This window comes from Loxodonta africana, chromosome 7 (assembly GCF_030014295.1).
Source record: "Loxodonta africana isolate mLoxAfr1 chromosome 7, mLoxAfr1.hap2, whole genome shotgun sequence".
NCBI lineage: Eukaryota > Metazoa > Chordata > Mammalia > Proboscidea > Elephantidae > Loxodonta > Loxodonta africana.
This window is the reverse complement of record NC_087348.1, coordinates 87,647,505-87,665,059: the sequence shown is the minus strand read 5'-3', so window position 1 is coordinate 87,665,059 and position 17,555 is coordinate 87,647,505. Positions and strand designations below refer to the sequence as shown.

At 55.3% G+C, this 17,555-nt stretch overlaps 1 protein-coding gene across 1 annotated transcript in view; it reads left to right on the top strand.

Moving 5' to 3' along the window:
- The window catches only part of PDE2A (phosphodiesterase 2A), a 68,666-nt gene that overhangs the window by 9,545 nt on the left and 41,566 nt on the right, over window positions 1–17,555 (top strand). The window contains exon 2 of the mRNA XM_064288656.1: window positions 2,643–2,704. Within this exon, the coding sequence (XP_064144726.1) occupies window positions 2,643–2,704 (62 nt within the window). The remainder of the gene's footprint in view (window positions 1–2,642; window positions 2,705–17,555) is intronic.

Genomic DNA, 17,555 nt, shown 5'->3' with positions numbered 1-17,555 from the left:
ACCACTCGCCTCCTCCAGGAAGCACACCCCAGGACCTCACTGCAGACTGTATCCCTCCTACCAACCCCTTTGTGACAACTGAGCTCTGAGAGCCTGGGCTCCTCCTGTCTTCAGGAGGGGCTCAGCTTCCTGTGGCTGGGTGGGGGAAGCCCTGAGGTCTCCAGAGAACTGTGGACAATGGGGAGGTGGTGACCGATGAGACATTGCATCTTCTCCAAGGCAGGTTCCTCCCTACTCTGACCTCCCCGTCTGGTGTCTGGGCACATCCCTGGCCTGTGGACCCCTGAGGACTAGGATCCTGGTTTGACCCCCACCTCTTGCCCTCTCAATGCATGACCCCTGACTCTCCAGTGGCAGTTCTCTAACCGGAGGCTGTGGAGTCCTGGTCTCCTGGGTGCCAGCAGCATATCGGTGGGGGTAGTGCTGATTCCCAAGGCTTCTAGGAGGGATGAGCTGGGCTTCTCTGACTGAGGGAGCTTGTAGGAGGGTGGTAAACAATAAGGTGGGATGGGATTATGGAGGAGCCCTGAAGGCTTAGCTGAGCCTCCCCACATCCTATCTGCTCCCCCCCATGGTTGAAGTTGGGTGGAGGGAGAACCAGGAGGGTTGGGGTAGGACCCTCCCCAGGAAGTGGTGGAGAGGCCTGAGGAGGGAGTTGGAGAATCAATAGAAACCTGCACTGTCCTGGCAGTTCAGTGGATGGACAGTCAGGGGTGGGGGTGGAAAGGAAGGCTCAGGCAGTGTGGACAAAAGGCATAGGCCCTCGGGTCAGACACTTATCGTGGCCCTCGTCATTTCCTCTGCCGGACATGGCCGGGTTAACGGGGTCATCTTACAGAGGGAAAGAACAGGCTGGAGCCAGCATGCACAGCCGGCGACCTCGTCACACCCTGGGCTGAAGTCCGTCCCCTGGAAAGGCCCACCCAGGCAGCCACAGTCACCCCAGGAGATGGTCACACTAGACTATTACCCCACACATAGATCCAGTTGCCCTGGGTAACACTTTGGGTGGCACACAGGCCAGTTGCAGGCACGGCTGAGGGAGGAGATCCCCAGGGCACAGGAACATGTGGCACAACCAGATACCCTGCCGCAGCCACCCTACAAGTGTCCACACACCTGGTGCAGCTCCTGTCACCTACCGTCACTGAGGAGAACCACAGATTCCAGCAGTCACGGGCAGGCGTCCAGCTCGTGGTGAGAAGAGAGGGGCGCCAGGCAGGGAACCCAGATCCCCCCACCCCATGCCAGACTATGCCCTGCCCCCAGTTCTCTGAGCACCTCAGGCTGTTTATTTCCTAGCGCTGATGGGTGTCTCATCCCCCTCCCCCGCCCCGTCCCCACCACACGCTTCTGAAGCTGCCAAATCAAATCAGCCCCTGCGCCCGCGCCAGGCTGGCATGGCGGCCAGCAGCTGACGGGAACGAAGCCAGGCTCAGAATATCCCGCCGCCTTCCCAAAGCCTGGGCACGCTTGTCGGGTGGGGGTTGGGAGGGGCAGTGCCTCTCAGAGAGGCTGAGGTTTCTGGACACTGGCCCGGCGGTGGGCTCCCAGAGAACAACTGAGTGGATCCCTGGTGCTCCATCAGGCTGCTTCGGCAGCGTCTTTGGTCCTAGCATTGGAGGAGCTGTGGAAGTGGTGCTGATGGGACACGGGTTGTGGTGTTGTTAGGTGCCATCTAGGGGATTCCGATTAACAGCGATCCCGTGGGACAGAGTAGAACTGCTCCATAAGGTTTTCTAGGCAGTAATCTTTATGGAAGCAGATCACCAGATCTTTCTTCTTCAGGGCTGCTGGGTGAGTTGGAACCTCCAACTTTTTGGTTATTGGCCGAACACTTAACTGTTTCGCCATCAGGGCACCTTGGACACAGGTTGGAGGGTATTCTCCTGGGTACCAGGCTGGGGCTGGGGCTCATACGTGATCACCTTCATTTGGGATTCACAGCAGCCCTGGGCTGGGAGCCCTTTGGTTGTCTGTGAGCAAAGTTGCAGCCCACAGCAGAGACTTGGTGATTGTGTGGGGTGGACGTTGAAAATGCCCATTTCATAGATAGGGAAACTGAGGCTTCAGGAGGAGCAGTGAACTTCCCTGGAGAGAAGCAGAAGTGGAGGGGGACCTCAGATAGGGTAAAGATGTGGTCACTCCCACTCCCTAGGGGTCTCAGACTGAAGAAAAAAGTATGGCTCAGGTCTCAGAGTTGAGGGGCAGAGAATATGCCAGGCCCAGAGGTGCCCACAGTAAGCAGTTACCTGTGATCAGTTACCCACATCCTCTATGTGGCTACCAGAAGGTTCTTTCTAACACACAAACCTGAACTTGTCACTCTTCTGCTCAAAAATTCTCTGAACTCCCCATTCCCCTGTTCCCTCTGTACTCCCAGCCAGGCCGCAACCTCCCTTCATCCGTTCCTGCCCCCCTAAAACCCCTCCCACTGGCTCCTCCCCCCTCAGCTCCTCAAATCCGAGAAGTGAGCCTGGGGAGAGAGCAGAGGTACAAACAGGCAAGGCTCCCTGGAGAAGGAGGCCACCTGTGGGAGACAGGAGGCTTCATGACTTGCTGGGGGCAGGGGGGAAGGGCAGACTGGGGAGGAGGGGAGATGGTCTGGCAGGCCTCAGCCCCTGGCCTTCTTGTCTCTGCAGCTGGCTGGGACCCCCTTGCACAGGAGACAGCACCCCCAGGGAGTAAAGACAATCAACTGGAGGTGAGAGCTCAGTGGAGGGAGGAGCGGGTGGACTTGGTGGGGGGGTGAGCGGGGGCACAGGCTGGAGGTCAGTCTGAACATTGCCCCCAGCCCTGGGAGGACTGGGAGGCTGGAGCCGTGTCCTAGCCCCACCCCCTCCAGCCTAGACTCACCCGCACACACAGACCATCTCCCCCATTCTGTTCCTGTCTGGGGTTCCTTTCCACTGAGGATACCCTCTCTCCCAGCTCACCCGGGTGTCATTTCAGACTCCTCTCTCCTCCTTCCCACCCTCGTCTAACCATTCCCTGTTGATTCTCTGCTCTAAGTAGTTGGTGAGCTGCCCTCCTCCTCTCCATTCCTACTGCCTCCCCTGATCATCTCTGCCCTGGACCACTTGAGGTTGCCTGCGAGCAGTTACCCGCATCCTCTATGTGGCTACCAGAAGGTTCTTTCTAACACACAAACCTGTGTGTTGTCACTCTTCTGCTCAAAAATTCTCTGAACTCCCCATTCCCCTGTTCCCTCTGTACTCCCAGCCAGGCCGCAACCTCCCTTCATCCGTTCCTGCCCCCCTAAGGCCCCTCCCACTGGCTCCTCCCCCCTCAGCTCCTCAAATCCTTCTGGGCTCAGCTCTAGCCTCCCCTCCTCCGGGAAGCCCTCCCTGCCCAGCCACAACCAGGAGCGGGCTCACTCGCCCTCCTTCCTCTGAGCTCTCCTGCTCTGGCAGCCAGGTGCTGGGGTATTCTGCTGTCTGTCACTCACTGTGCTGTGCTACTAACTTCCTGTTTTCTCCAACATGTGACTGTATGTGTCTGGCTCATCCTCCCCTCTGAACTGTGAGCTCCTTGAGGATGGGGACAGTGCTTTTTTCATTCTTGAATCTCCCTCTGCCCTCCACTGGGTGCCCAGTGCAGGGCTCAGTTGGTGCAATTCCTTTGATATGGGGGGGTGCGACTCTCCAGCCCCTAATTGTACCTTTAGGGTTCCTCATAGGAATCTTCAGGACTCAAAGATGCCTTCAAGGGGCCGAAATGGGGTGGGATGAGAGCAGGCTCTTATTATTCCTCTTTTACATTTGGGAGGGACTGAGGCCCTGGGTGGTACAAATGGTTAAGTGCTCAACTACTAACTGAAAGGCTGAAGGTTCGAAACCGCCAGAGGTGCCTTGAAAGAAAGGCCTGGCAGTCTGCTTCCCAAAGTTCACAGCCTTGAAAACCCTATGGAGTGCAGTTTTACTCTGACACACATGGGATCACCATAAGTTGGGGTCTACTCTAGGGCAACTGGTTAGGTTTTGGTTTTGGAGGTCCAGTAGGGTCGTACAGGGAGTGAGTGAGGGACAGAGCTGAGATTGGAGCCCAGCTATGTCTAGTCCCTACGCCTCACTCTCTCACTGATCTCAGGTGTGATGGGGAGGGAGAAGCCCACATGGGGCTTGGTTCACGAGGGGTCAGTGTGGTTCACTGCTGGAACATAGGGCTGCATGCCGAAAATGTTCCTTGAGTGGGGCTGGGGAATGGAGAGAGCAGGGAAGGGCCAGGAAAGTCATTGCTAATTTATTTATTGCCATGGCGTTCCCCATGGGATGGGGGCTCCCCCCAGAACTGGGGACAGATGGTGTTCCTGGGAACCGGCAGTGTCTCAGCAGCCACTGCCACCCGCCAGGGAAGACTGGATTTGTCATCCTCCCAGGAAGCCACCAAAGGAGGGGATTGAGACCCTCCTGGGTGGTAAGGACTGGGCCTCAAGAAAAGGAGCCAGGCCTCAGGACTCCAGGTTTGTATCTCTATGCACAACTCCCTCTGCCTAGCCTCAGCCTTTCCCCTCTTCCCTACTAGCCCCGCCAAGCCTCACACCTCCGTGAGGCCTCCCTGAATCAGCCCCACTGGCTCCCGTCACTTGTGTTCTTGCTCTGCCTTTCCTTGGCCTGGGTCCTGCTACCTCATTCCTCAGATCAAGGATCTTGGGCCACGAGCCCCCTCAGCTCTCAGCTCTGTGCTATTGCCCAATCCTGTACCCCCTACCACTGAGGATGCCAGGTGTCTGCATTGCCTCCTTGTACATCCTGTTCTATTTCTGGATTCAGTCAGCATACCCATCCCAAGTGCCCAGGCCCATGCTTAGCCTTGCTTGGGAGACTTAGGGGTTGCTGCCTTTGGGAACTCCCCAACATTGAGAGGACAAGACTGGGGACAGTGGGGACCCTAGATTGGAGCTCAGCTAGGGACAGCTGGAGGGGAAGAGGGACTGGAGGGCCTGATGAGGAGACCTCCTGTTGGAGTGGAGGCTGGGGAGACCAGATGGCTTCAGATAGTGGACAGAGCATGGTGTCAGATCCGTGTGGTTTCAGGTCCCAGCTTCACCACTTCCTAGGTGCATGACCTTGGCCAGTCACTTAACCAGCCTGAGCATATGTCTCCTCACCTGTCAAACAGGGATAAGATCCTCCATTATTACTGGACACGTTCACTATTATTGGATATATTCATAGCAGAGTTGTTGGGGGAAGTGAAAGAGAGTATGTGTGGGATGCCTGGCCCAGGCCTGGTCCTGGGTGGGTCTTTGGAGAGGGTTGGCACCCTCTCTGCTTCCCTTGAGGACTAGGCTGTGCCCCCATGAGACAGCACCCCGCAGGGCTGGGTCAGGGTTCATGGAGACTCTTGGGGCACAGCATGTTCTCCTGGCACTGGCAGGGTGACAGACTGCCAGTGCCCATCCCCATCCAGCGGGCATCTGTTCAGCACATCCTCTTGGGATGGCTCTCTGGCCCCTGTGCCAGCTGGCCAGCCCGGGGGAGGGGCTCTCCCTTCTCAGCCTGGGCTCATCCTACAGGGCCAGGGTTTGCATCCTTCCGTACCCTCTCTGGAAGTCAGGTCTGAGGCAGTTCAAGCCTGTGGGCTGAGCACACCACGTTGATGTCCTTTCAGTGCTGGGCGCTTGGGAGCCCCAGCTGGGGCAGGGTCTGAAAGAAGGCAGATGTGGACAAGATCACAACTATCCACACTAACACCAAAATGGCTGCCCAGCACTGGCTCCTCTGTTGCTTTGTGAGAAAAGACAAGACCACACCCCTTGGCATGACATTCCTGGCCCTGCCTGCTGGCTGGGCTGCCTGCCTTATGTCCATCCCTTCCCCCAGACAGCCAGTGCTTCAGCCACGTGGAAGTGCTCACTCTCCCCAGGACACATCAGCCCCCTCCCAGCCTTTGCTCACACTGACCCCTCTGCGTGGAGAGTCTTTCTCTCCCTCTCTACCTACTATCTTTTCAAGACCCAGATTAAATGTCGCTTCCTCTGTGAAGTCCTCTCAAACTGCCCCCTCCACCTCAGGTCAAGTCAGTCTCCTTTTCTGGGCACACACAGCCCTCATGCTTCCCTGAGCTTACAGTTGGGTAACTTGTCACCCTGGGTGGTCATGGTTTCCTTTCCCATGTGATTGTAAACAGCTGGGAGGCAGGGACCAAGGCTGAGTCACCTCTGTCTCACCTGGGCCCATGTGGTCCCTGGCATAGGCCTGGTATAGAGAAGGTGTTCAATTAATGCTTCGTGAATGAATGAGAATAAATGTAAGAGTTGGAGTTGTTCCAAAAAGGGAAAGTTGCTGAATTGGGGCAGTCTTGAAGACTTCCTGGAGGAGATGGCCTTGGAACTTTGAAAGGTGGCATTAGGGGAATGGAGAGAAGAGGGCCATTGACTCGATGACACTAGAGATCAGTTGAGTAGTCAGAGAGGCCCATATGGTCAGCTTCTGAAAAGACCAGATGAGGGCAACAGGGACCAGCACAGGTCTGGGAACAAGCAGATGGAGGATTCTGTAATGAGGACTCGGCCCCAGAGGGGGCTGCTGGAGGCTGGCTCAGTGCTGAGAACCCAGCTCCAAAAACTTTTCCGCTCCCAGGTCCTGGGCTGAGGAGGCTTAGTATTAGAGTCTGGGATGAGGCTGAGACCACTAACATGAAATAAGTGGGTCCAGCTTAGCGGAAGAGCGACAGGCAGGGGCAGGAGACAGGGTGGTCGGCTAAGGTGGGGTTGCTATTGAGAGGTGGAGAAAGGCTTCTCAGGCGGAAGGAGCACCTGGCACAGGCAGGCAGGCAGGTTGCCCTGGGTCTCTGGGGAGAAGGCCTGGTGCATCAGTGGAGCACAGGTTACGGAGCAGGGAACGCTGGGATGAAGCTGGAAGGGGTGCTGCGAGCAGCACTTTTCAGGACCGTGTTTAAATTTCTCAAGTGAGCACCCCTAACTGGCAGATTTGCCTGCCTCCCTCTGGGTTCTGCACATCAGCAGCACATCAGGAATGCATGGCATTGGCGATGCCCTGGGGCCCTGAGGGAGCTGCTACCAACAAGTTGGCTGTGGCATCTGGCATCCATGGGGGCCCTGAGGCCCTGCCATCTGTCTGTGCCCACCTGTCGGGCTGCACAGGCCTGGGCATGTGGGTACTTGGGGCCACAGAGGCAGTCTCAGCTGCCACTCCAGCCTGTCTTTCTGACTGTCTGCCCGTTCATCTGTCCACACCCCTGACTGACGGAGGACAAGGCACAGATGGACAGGCATAGGCCTGGCCACCACAGAGGCCTAGTCTGAGAGGGGAGGTAGTAAGCTCGGAGACTTACACCCAGAGAAGGCACAGCTGAGACCGGGCCAGGCTTGTGGATAGGTCTAAGCCCAGGGAGTGGAGGCCCAGAGAGGCAGGGACTGGCTCTGAGTTCTGCAGCAGGTCCGAGGCCATGCTAGACGCTGTGGGCCTAAGGATACGGTTCCTCTGGCTGGCACCTCCCCCACCGGCCCTGCCTGGCCCTTGGCTGTAAACACAGAGAGAACAAGTTCCGTTTCCTGGGAAATATTTATCTCAGGCCGTGTGGAGAGCGTGTGCGCTGGCCTATGCGTGTCCTTCCTGCGGCAGCCCAGGGCAGGAGGCGTGGGGGCTTGGCAGCTGTGGAGGGCAATCTGTGGGGCAGTGGGCTGGGCATCACCAAGTCCACAGAATCATTTCCCCCATCTCTCATGTTCCTTTCTTCATCACCATTAGCCCTGCCTCCTCCAGGTTCCTGTCTCCAAGTCCTGAGTCCTGCCTGGCGCCCACATCTGGGATGCCTTTCCTTCCTTTTTGCTAAGGGAAAACCAGTTAAGACCAGTTGCCGTAGAGTCTATTTTGATTCATGGTGACCCCATGTGTTGCAGGGTAGAACTGCACCCCATAGGGTTTTCATGGCTGTGACCTTTTGGAAGCAGATCACCAGGCCTTTCTTCTGAGGCATCTCTGGGTGGCTTTCAACTGCCAATCTTCCCAGGGACTCCTTACGAAGTGAAATTCTCCATATTTCCTAGTTCTCAGTTGGCTTCCTCTGGGAAGCTCTCTAACCCCTTAACTCTGTTCTTCCTCGGCCTCTCCTCTCTGCCAGGCTCCCAGCAGCTTCGGACTGAGCCCCGTAGACCAGCATTTAGCTGATACTGTCCCCAGCTGTTTAGACAGTGTAGCAATTTCTTCCAGGCTGTCTGCCTGAGAGTCCCTTCCTGGGAGCATAGGCCCGAGCACCCTGGGGGTTGGCAGGACCTAGAGGTCACCTTCTCTGCCCACCCCTCAGTGGGGCCAGCACAAGCTCAGGCACATGAGGAGTCCATAGTGATTGAATGGGTGTAGGATGGAAAATCCCACAGGCCCATCCAGAATGGGGGGGGGGCAGTCCCTAGGTTCCTGTTGGCCGGCTCTTGGGCTTTGGGCTGTGTCTCCCAGGCTGGGCTGGACCTGACGGGGGCCCTGACAACAGGAAATCCTTGAGGGAACAAGCAGTGGCGAGGGCTCTGAGCACAACAACAGGAAACAGCCATGACATGGGGCAGCAGCTCTGGCGACTGTGCCCCACAAGGGGGGTGAGCATGTAGGACATGACAGTGAGACACTGATTGTGTGACAGTGGGTATTCTTCAGAGTGTGTGACACCGAGCTTATGATGTTGTGTGATGATATCAAGTATGTGACCTTAATCATGGAAAACTGTATGGGGAGTGGATCAGTCACTGAGTGTGTGACACTGAATGTGTGACACTGAGTGTTTGACACTAAGCATATGACACTGACTGTGTGACATTGAGCATGTGATACTGAGCATGACACTGAGTGTGTGAGACCAAGCATGTGACACTGAGTGTCTGACACTGTGTCACAGTGAGCATGTGACAATGAGTGTGTGACCCTGTGTGACAATGAGTGTGTGACACTGTGTGATACTGAGTATGGGACAGTGTGTGACACTGTGATACTGAGCGTGTAACACTGAGCATGTGACACTGTGACACTAAGCACGTGACACAGTGTGTGACACTGAGTGTGTGACACTGAGCATGTAACACTGAGCGTGTGACACTGTGTGACACTAAGCATATGACATAGCATGTGACAGAGTGTGTGACACTGTGTTGTGACACTGTGACTCTGTGTGATATTGATTGTGTGATATTGCATGTGTGACATTGTGCGTGAAATACTGTCCGTCACCAAGTCTGTGTCACTTAGTGGGATGACGAGTGCACTGTGACATCATGAGAATCAGATATGTCAACATGAACACAGGACACTGAACACTAACAGCTATGGCACTGAGTTTGTAGCTCAAGTGTGTGGCGCTGAGTTATGAAACCGAGTGTGTGCCCTGAGCATGCGATAGAGTGTGCAACCAAGGGTGTGACGTGGAATCACATCAGGTGCATAAAGAAGACTGTGTGATGCTGGGTGACACTGAGCCTGACAGTGAGGGTGTGATGCTGTGTGTAACGCTGTGATAACGGTAAGTGTAAGCACATGACACTGCATATGACACTGTCATGGGAAGACATCGATGGGTTTAGGCAGGGAAGTGACAGAGTCCGATTTACGGTTTTGAAAAATTAGTCGGGCTGCAAAGTATATGTAGGGGATGAAGTAAAAGAGGGGACGAGCAGAGGCGAGCCGACGAGGTGGAGGCTACTGCAGCTATCTAGACAGGTGAAGGCAGTGCCTGGGCTAAGGGCTAGCAGAGGAGTTAGGGTGAAAGGGACAATTTTGGAGATATTTGGGAGGTGTAAATCACAGGGCTTGATGAATGAGAGTCGGGGCGGGGGTGGTGGTGGTGAGCAAGAGGGATAAACTGGGAAAGGCTCCCAGGTTTCTGGCTTGAATGATCACAGTAATGGATGATGGAGATGTCCCTTCCTGTTGGAGGAAGGTCAAGGTTTAGTGGGGTGGAGGGGTGAGCAAGAAAGCAATACAGAGACCTGTTTTGGATGTGTGAAGTCCAACATCCAGGTGGAGACATCCAGCAGGCAGTAGAGGCCAGGCTGGAGGTATATTTGGGAGTTGGCAGGCATAGATGGCTTCTAATGCCGTGGACCTGGCTGGCATGACTAGGGAGAGCATCGCACGGGAAGAGGCAAGGACTGAGCCCTGAGCCCAGCACACATCATCATCTAGATGTTGGGAAGGTGACGAGGGGCAGTAAAGACAGAGGAGGAATGTCGAGAGAGGAGGAGGACAAGAAGGTGAGAAGTTCAAGGGGGAGGGAAGGGGCTGCTGTGTGGTCAGGTGGAGTGGTCTGGGGGGGAATGGGGAGTGGGCTTTGGACAGGGCCATGTGGAAGAGCTAGACTGACAACAACCATTTGGTAACACAGTGGGGCCAGAAGCCAGGCTGGCCTGGGCCTGGCCGTGAGTAGGAGAACGTGACCATAGACAGCACTGTAGAGAAGCTTGGCCGTGGAGAAATGCAGAGAAGAGCGTGGTGGTCAGAAAGAGGTGAGGGGTCCAAGAAGGATTAAATATATATATATATTTTTTTAATCATGGAATATTTTAAACACGCACAATTGTAGGGAGAATAATACAATAAACTGCCATACACCCACGACCCAAATTCAACACTTACCAAGATTTGGTCACATTTGCTTCATTATCCTTTTTTTTCCTCCCATTTTTCTTCGCTGAAGTGTTTTAAAGCAAATCCTAGACATGGTGGGTGTTTTAAGGCTGGGAGGTTCTGGGTGATGCTAGAGTGTGACAGTGTGACATAGCGCTCCCACCCTGCCTGTGACAGTGTGACAGAGCCAATGTGGAACTGTGTGTATGTCACCGTGTGGGGTGACACTGTGGACCCCCGGAGCATGGGGTGTGACACCGAGGGTGAGGGCCATCCTGGTGAGAGTGACCGGGGTGGTATCACTGTGTGTGACCCTGTGGTGTGAGAGACTCAGTGATGTGTGACTCCGTGGACACTGTGAAATGATTGTGTGCCACTGAGTATATGTGACACGCATATGAAGGTAATGGTGATTGTGTCACTGTGTCTTGTCCTGGGATAGTAGATGTGGCACAGAGCAAGACAATAATAAGTGGGAGTGATAGCTAAGTAGTGCGTGCTGTTGGTGATGGGGGTGTGCGTGGCCCAAGTTGGATTAGCCCTGGCCTCAGCCACTGACCATCAGAACGAGGATGGACATCATAGGGTGGACAGATGGAAATACCCAATGGGGAGAGAAACGGTGTCTGGGTCCAGGCATGAGCTGGGGTGAGGTCTCCTCCTTTCTCTGAACAACCCAGGAAGGCTTCCTGGAGGCAGGGTGGGAGTATTTCAGTGGGATGCTGTAGGTACTGAGGAAGAGCAAAGGCTATGGTGTCAGAAAGCCCCGAGTCACAATCTAGATTCTGCCACTTAGTGAGTCATTTTATCTCTTGAGCCTCAATTTCCCCAGTTATAAGACGGAGCTGTTGGTACTTGGGACTTGGTAAACGCTCAGTGATCTCTTGGGGAGCACCACCCCTCCAACCCTGTGCCCTGGCACCTAGTATCATCAGAACATTAGTGGGTACACAACGAGGGTTTATCAAATGAGTGATGTCATGGTCTCTTATACACACAGCCTTTTTCTCTCCCTTTCCACAGCCCCCTCCCCATTCCCTGCTCGGTGTTGCCCATGCCCCCCTGCTTTCTCCAACACCCCTCCCTTCCTGGCTCCTGCCATCCTCACCCACTGTCAGCCTCCAGCCCAGGCTCCTGCAGCCTCATTCAATTAGGCCGATGCAATTTGCTCAAGAAAAAACCCCATAATTTGTTAATCACACCAGCAGGGGATCTGACCCTGGTGGGAGGGTGGGATGGGCAGGAGGTCCATACCAGCAGCGGAGGACACCGGGTCTTGCCGTGCCTGTCCCTCAGGACCCCCACCCACTCCCTCATGCCCATTCAGGAGCCACCAGAGCTACACCCACCCCCAGGTATGGAGGCTGGAGGCAGGAGCCTGGACTGCCCAGGTTCACTTGTGTCCATGGGTGGGCCCCTGCCGCTCTCCAGGCCTCAGTCTCCCAGTCTGACAATGGAAATTGGGTTGGGGGTCTCTGAGCCTCTGGCCAGCCTGGCTGGTCTCTGCCTCCCAGCTCTGGTCAGCCCCGCTCATGGCTTCTGCAGTGGGGTCTTGGAGAGAAAGGGTTGGAAGGGAGGCTAAGGGGATCTTCCCAGGGGAAGTTAAGAATAAACGGGGGTCCTCAAATTCTCGTCTGGAACATGTCCACTTAAATTCTGGAGCCAGAAACCCTCTTGGTCCCAGATTGTGTACTTGGAGGTGGGGGCAGAAAGAAAGGCAACTGCCATGTCTTGGTTACCTCTAGGGCCACTGCCTCCAACCATGTAGGCTGTGTCTTGAACAGAGAGTCAGGAAGAGGGACTACTGAAGCCCAGCCCACCCTCCTTCACCAAGCCTTGCCCCTGCAGGGCTGCATCTGCCTAGAGGGGTGGGAGCACCTCTTTCTAACTTGCACAAAGGTGGTCCAGGCCCCTGCTGGGACCCAGCTTAGGCAGCACTTGTCTGGCTCCACTGAATCTTCTCAGCAGCTCTGGGAAGAAGGTACCATTATATGGATGCAGAAACTGAGCCCAGAAAGGTAAAAAGCTTTGTCCAGGGCCCCAGGGTGGTATGTGGCGGGGCAGGGCTGTGAGCCCAGTCTGGATGAGGCATGGGGAAAGGGATAGGGTGCACAGGGAGAATTAGACCTTCCTTATGCACAGACCAACACTCCAAGCCACACAGTCTCATTCACTGATTTGGAGACAACATCAGGCACCTGTGCACTAACGGTCCCTCAGACAGCCACATGCTCACTGCACATGCCCAGGCCCACAGAGCCATCGATGGCCCAAATCACACGTGCGTGGACACAACTGGTGACTGTCACCTGCACGTGCAGACGGCTCACACACAGGCATGGACGTGGGGGGACTCGCACACACTTATACTCACACACATTCTCCCACAGAATCACAGACCCACATACTTTCACACAGACATTCTCCTAGTGCCCCCAGGGACATATCCTGCTGCGGTCACATGGTGGCTTATAGGGACACACCATTATGGACAGCTAATGGGCAGGCCATGCACATGCTGCTATCACCAGCAAACCCACAGCTCCCCACAAAGTGAGAGAAAAGGACAGTTTTGATGAGCGCATCCAAAATTTTGCAATCAGAAAAGCTACACAAAGCTGTTTTACTTTTCACTTGAAAGATAAAATCGATTTTGAGTTGCATATAGGGACTGGTGGAAGGGGGCAGTATCATCATCTTTTCAGGGCTTTGGGCCTCAAAAGGAGCCATACAGATTCATAGGCACAAACAATCCCCCCACTCTCACCCGCCACCCTGAGGTCGCAAAGATGCCTATGTTTACCTAGCCCTGGGGTGTGTGTATGTATGTGTGTATACACACACGTGGTGGCTCCCGGATCCTTGGGGTATGAGGAGGGAGAGTAGGAGGAGCTCCAGAGACTCCGGATGTTTGTTCTCTGGCTTCCTGGGTCCTCCAAAGGCAAATAACTTTGGATACCAGCCTGCCTGTCCAGGAGGGGTGGGTGGGGTGGGGGGCTGTGTGAGGAGCCAGCCCTGCCTCTGAAGCCCAGCTGACTGGAACCTTTCTACTGATGCAGATGACCTGTGGGCTTCTAGGTCCACCACCTCCCTGCTCTGGGGCGAAAAGTGGAGGCAGGGAGGAGGTGAGGCTGGATGGGCTTTCTCCTAGAAACTGAAAGAGAATCAGAGAGACACAGGGCCTGGGACGCAGAAGAGAAAAGCAAAGCTGGGAAGGGGAGGAGTACAGGGCCAAGAGGGTCCGGGGTTCAGGGCAGGGTGTAGGTCCCCAGAGCCTACAGTGTCTCCCCACAATTCTCTCCTTCAGTGCCCACATCTGCTCTGGGTCCCTGCCACCCGGCCCCTTGCTCAGTCTTCAGTGGGGAACACGGGAAGGAGGAGGTGGAGACGAGCATCCAGTGGACATGCGAAGGGCAAGACCAGGGAGCAGAATCCAGCAGCCGGGGCAAGGGCACGAGAGCAGGCCTGGGCTTCTGGGAGGACCGGACCAGGGCTGGGTTGGGGGACAGGTGAGGAGAGAGGACATCCAGGTGCAGGGAATGGCAGAAGCAAAGGCCTGGAGGAGGACAGGGAGAAGGAGGTGGGGGAACAAGTCTGGAGAGTTGGGAGGAGGCCAGATCTCTCATGCAGAGCCTGGATTTCGGGTCATGGAACAGCAGCTGCCCCTTTGTAAGCATGTACTCTGCTCAGGCTCTGTGCTGAGTGCTTTACAAACAGCTCCCAATAAGGATCTCCGAGCCTATCCAAGGGGCCGAGGAGCCACGGACATTTTATAGGAGGGAGGGATACAGTCAGAATTTACGTTTCAAAAACACACTGCAGGTGGGGGTGGGGCAACTCAGAGCGGCCCTTGTCCACACCATGGGACATAGTTGATGGGGGCCCAGGCGCAGGGGGATGCCTGAGGTGAACCCTGCCCAGAAGATTCCTCACCCCAACCCCCAATAAAGACAGGCTATTTTTAGGAACAATAAAATTGCTCACACATTCTTGCATGGTGGGGACAGGGAGCCAGTGCAGAGGGGGAGGGTGGACCCCACCCCTTCGCCTGACTCTGGTTTTGTCTTCTGGGTGTTACACTTATGGGCTGGGAGCCTTTCTCACCAGGCCCAGCCGTGCCTTCTCAGTCCCTGTCCCCAGCGTCTCCTCCAGTCTTTCACGTCTGATTCTGAATCGGTCCTTGTCTCTATTTCTCATACTCCCATCCCCCTCTGCCCTGCTCCCCCTACCCTTGGGATTTGGGGAACAGCTGGATGGGCCAGGCCCTGAGGATAGAGCCAAATACAGTCATGGGACAAGGCAGTGTGAGGCTGTCCCAGAGACACACCAGAGAAGAACAGCCGGACAGAAAGAGACACAGACACAGAGGACCCAGGGAGACTGAGACAGACTGAGGAACAAAGACAGCTCAAGACAGAGTTAGGGAGAACCCCAAGAAAGGGCTCACGTGGACCTACTCTGTGGCCTGCTAGCCTGCCTTGTCACTGGGGACACCAAGCATTGCCAGGCTCCACCCTTCCTCTACTCCAACCACCCCCTTCCAGGTAGGCCCTTCCTCCTTGCCCTCTGCAGGCTGCACTAACCCAGTTTGAGGACCGTTCATTCCACACTTACCTCCCACTGTGGGCGCTGTGTCTGGGATGGGGCGGAGTGGGGGGAGGCATGGGTGGGGGGTGTTTTGGGGTGGGGGGTTACAAGTGGCCCTGTCCCTGGCCTGAAGGAAGAGACTTAGCCCACCTTGCTTCTAAAAGGGGCTCAGCCCAACCCTTGGCCAAGGCAGGCAATTAGTGGGGACCAAAACTGAATAGTGCTGAAGAGGAAGGTGGCTTAGTGTGACTTGAAGGACTATGAACTGGGGCATGGGCCTCCTAGCTCCTGGTAAGACCCTGGACAAGTCATTCCCTGCCTCCTCTGGGCCTTCGTCTACCCCCATCAAGCTGGGGATTGGACTCCATGAGGCCTGGATCTCTGCAGACTCTGAACCTGTGAGAATTCTCTGGAGGCCTGGGAGGATGAAAAGTGACCCAGGAAGGCTTCCTGGAGGAGGTGACCTCACTTATAAAAGAAGGTGGCAGTGACAGTGCTCTTCCTAGGGAAGAGCCCCATCCCTCCTGACATGCTGTCCTCAGCCCAGTCTGCACTAGGAGATAATCCTGAAGCACGAAGGGACTCCTGGTCTGTGGAGATGAATTCGAAGAGCTCCCAGCACAAGGCGCCCTCATTCTTCAGGCTCTTCTCTAAGACATTCACTGTGTCAGACTTGAAGGGCATAGAGAGGTCTCAGCTGTTTCCCCTGTCTGGGGGCCTCCAGGAGTTATGGAGTGCACCTCTCTGCTCCTCCATGGCATCTACCCATCACAGCCCAACAGCAATAAGCATACAGGAATTCAACCAGTCATTTCATAACTCAGCAAACACCTCTTCACACCTACAATGGGTTGAATGATGCTGGGGACCCAGTGAGAAACAGGACACAACCTCTATGCACTAAGAGCTCCCAGTCTGATGGGGGGACAGATGGTAAATAGTGGCAATGTGCTGATGCATTGGGCGAAGCACAGGGCCTGTGAGAGCCCCAGGTGGAAGGGACAGATTTGTCTGGGATAGGGTGCAACCATAAAATCTTCCTGGAGGAAGGCCTGGAAAAGTAAGGTCACCTACCCTTCTGCCTGCCCACCTACCATCAAACCATCCATTGTCCATCCATCCATCTATTCACTTACCTACCCAATCTTCTTTTGGTCATCATTGCCTGAGGGACGTAACTCTCTTTTCTGGCACTGCCTCAGGTCAGATCACTTAGCTCTGTTCTTCTTTCCTGCCTGAACCACTGTGCCTGCCTTTCAGAGGTTCCTGGACTTACTTGGTCCAGCTCCTACCCTACCACAAAGGCCATGTGAGGGAATGAGGCTGAGGAGGGTTTATAGACATTCAGTGTCGTGGAACCCAGAGCTGGAGGCCAGCAAAGGTCACCAAGACCTTTCCCCAGGACATAGCCTCCCAAGCAGGGTCCCATTCCTTGCTTGGACACCCTTGGGGACAGGGAACTCACCCCTCTCTCCTGTTCAGGTTGCTGTCTTGTGGCACAACTCTGATTCACAGCTAGCTTGCATCTGCCTCCTTGTGACTTCCCCATTGTGCCCAACTCTTCCCTCTTGAGCTCCAGGCCAGAAGGATGAAGAAAGTAGAGGCACCAGGTAACCAAGATGATAGGGACAGCAATGGTGAGGGTGATGCTGGTGATGTGCTTGAGAGGAAGGCTGTGGCTTCAAGGGGAATGTATGTGGCAGTGATGGGAGCCATCTTTGGTTCTACCATATTGAGGAGGCAGCTGAAGGTGGGGAAGGGGGCGGGGAGAAGCCCTGAGCCTGTCCTTCTCCCCCTGATCTGCTGTCTGTCTCCCAGAGCCATCTTTCCCCCTCCCTACAGTCAACTCTTGCCTCCTTGCCTCAAACCACTCTGGCTGTTTCCTTATCCGCTCATTTCCTGACTCCAGACCCCGTGCTCCAGACTGAGGGGATCCACTGATCATTCAGACAACTCCCACCTTCCCTTTTCTCCCTTCATCCACCTCCAAACTTAGCTCTTGAGGGATCTGAGGGACTTGGGATAATTGGGAGGGCTTCCTGGAAGGGGCACTAGCTAGAGTGGAAGCTGAGTTTGGCTTGGAAGGGGTAAAGGGCCTGCGAGGAGCTAGTAGTGAATATGGAAAGGTGAGGCCAACAGTGTGGGGTCACGCTCATCAGGGAAGGGGACACCCATGGGAGGCACCAGGACTGGGCTCAGGTGTATTCTACAGTGCACGTGTCTCCAGTGTGGCTCAGAGGCTGGAGACGCGGCCCTGTTGGAGTAACAACTGAAGCTGGAGTCTGCAAAGGGTGGGGAGGAAGGAGAAGGAGGGACAGAAGGAGGGAGGAGGAAGAGGGAGAAAAGCAGAGGAGGAAGGAGGGGCCTCTGGCAGGCTCTTCCTTTAGGCTGGGC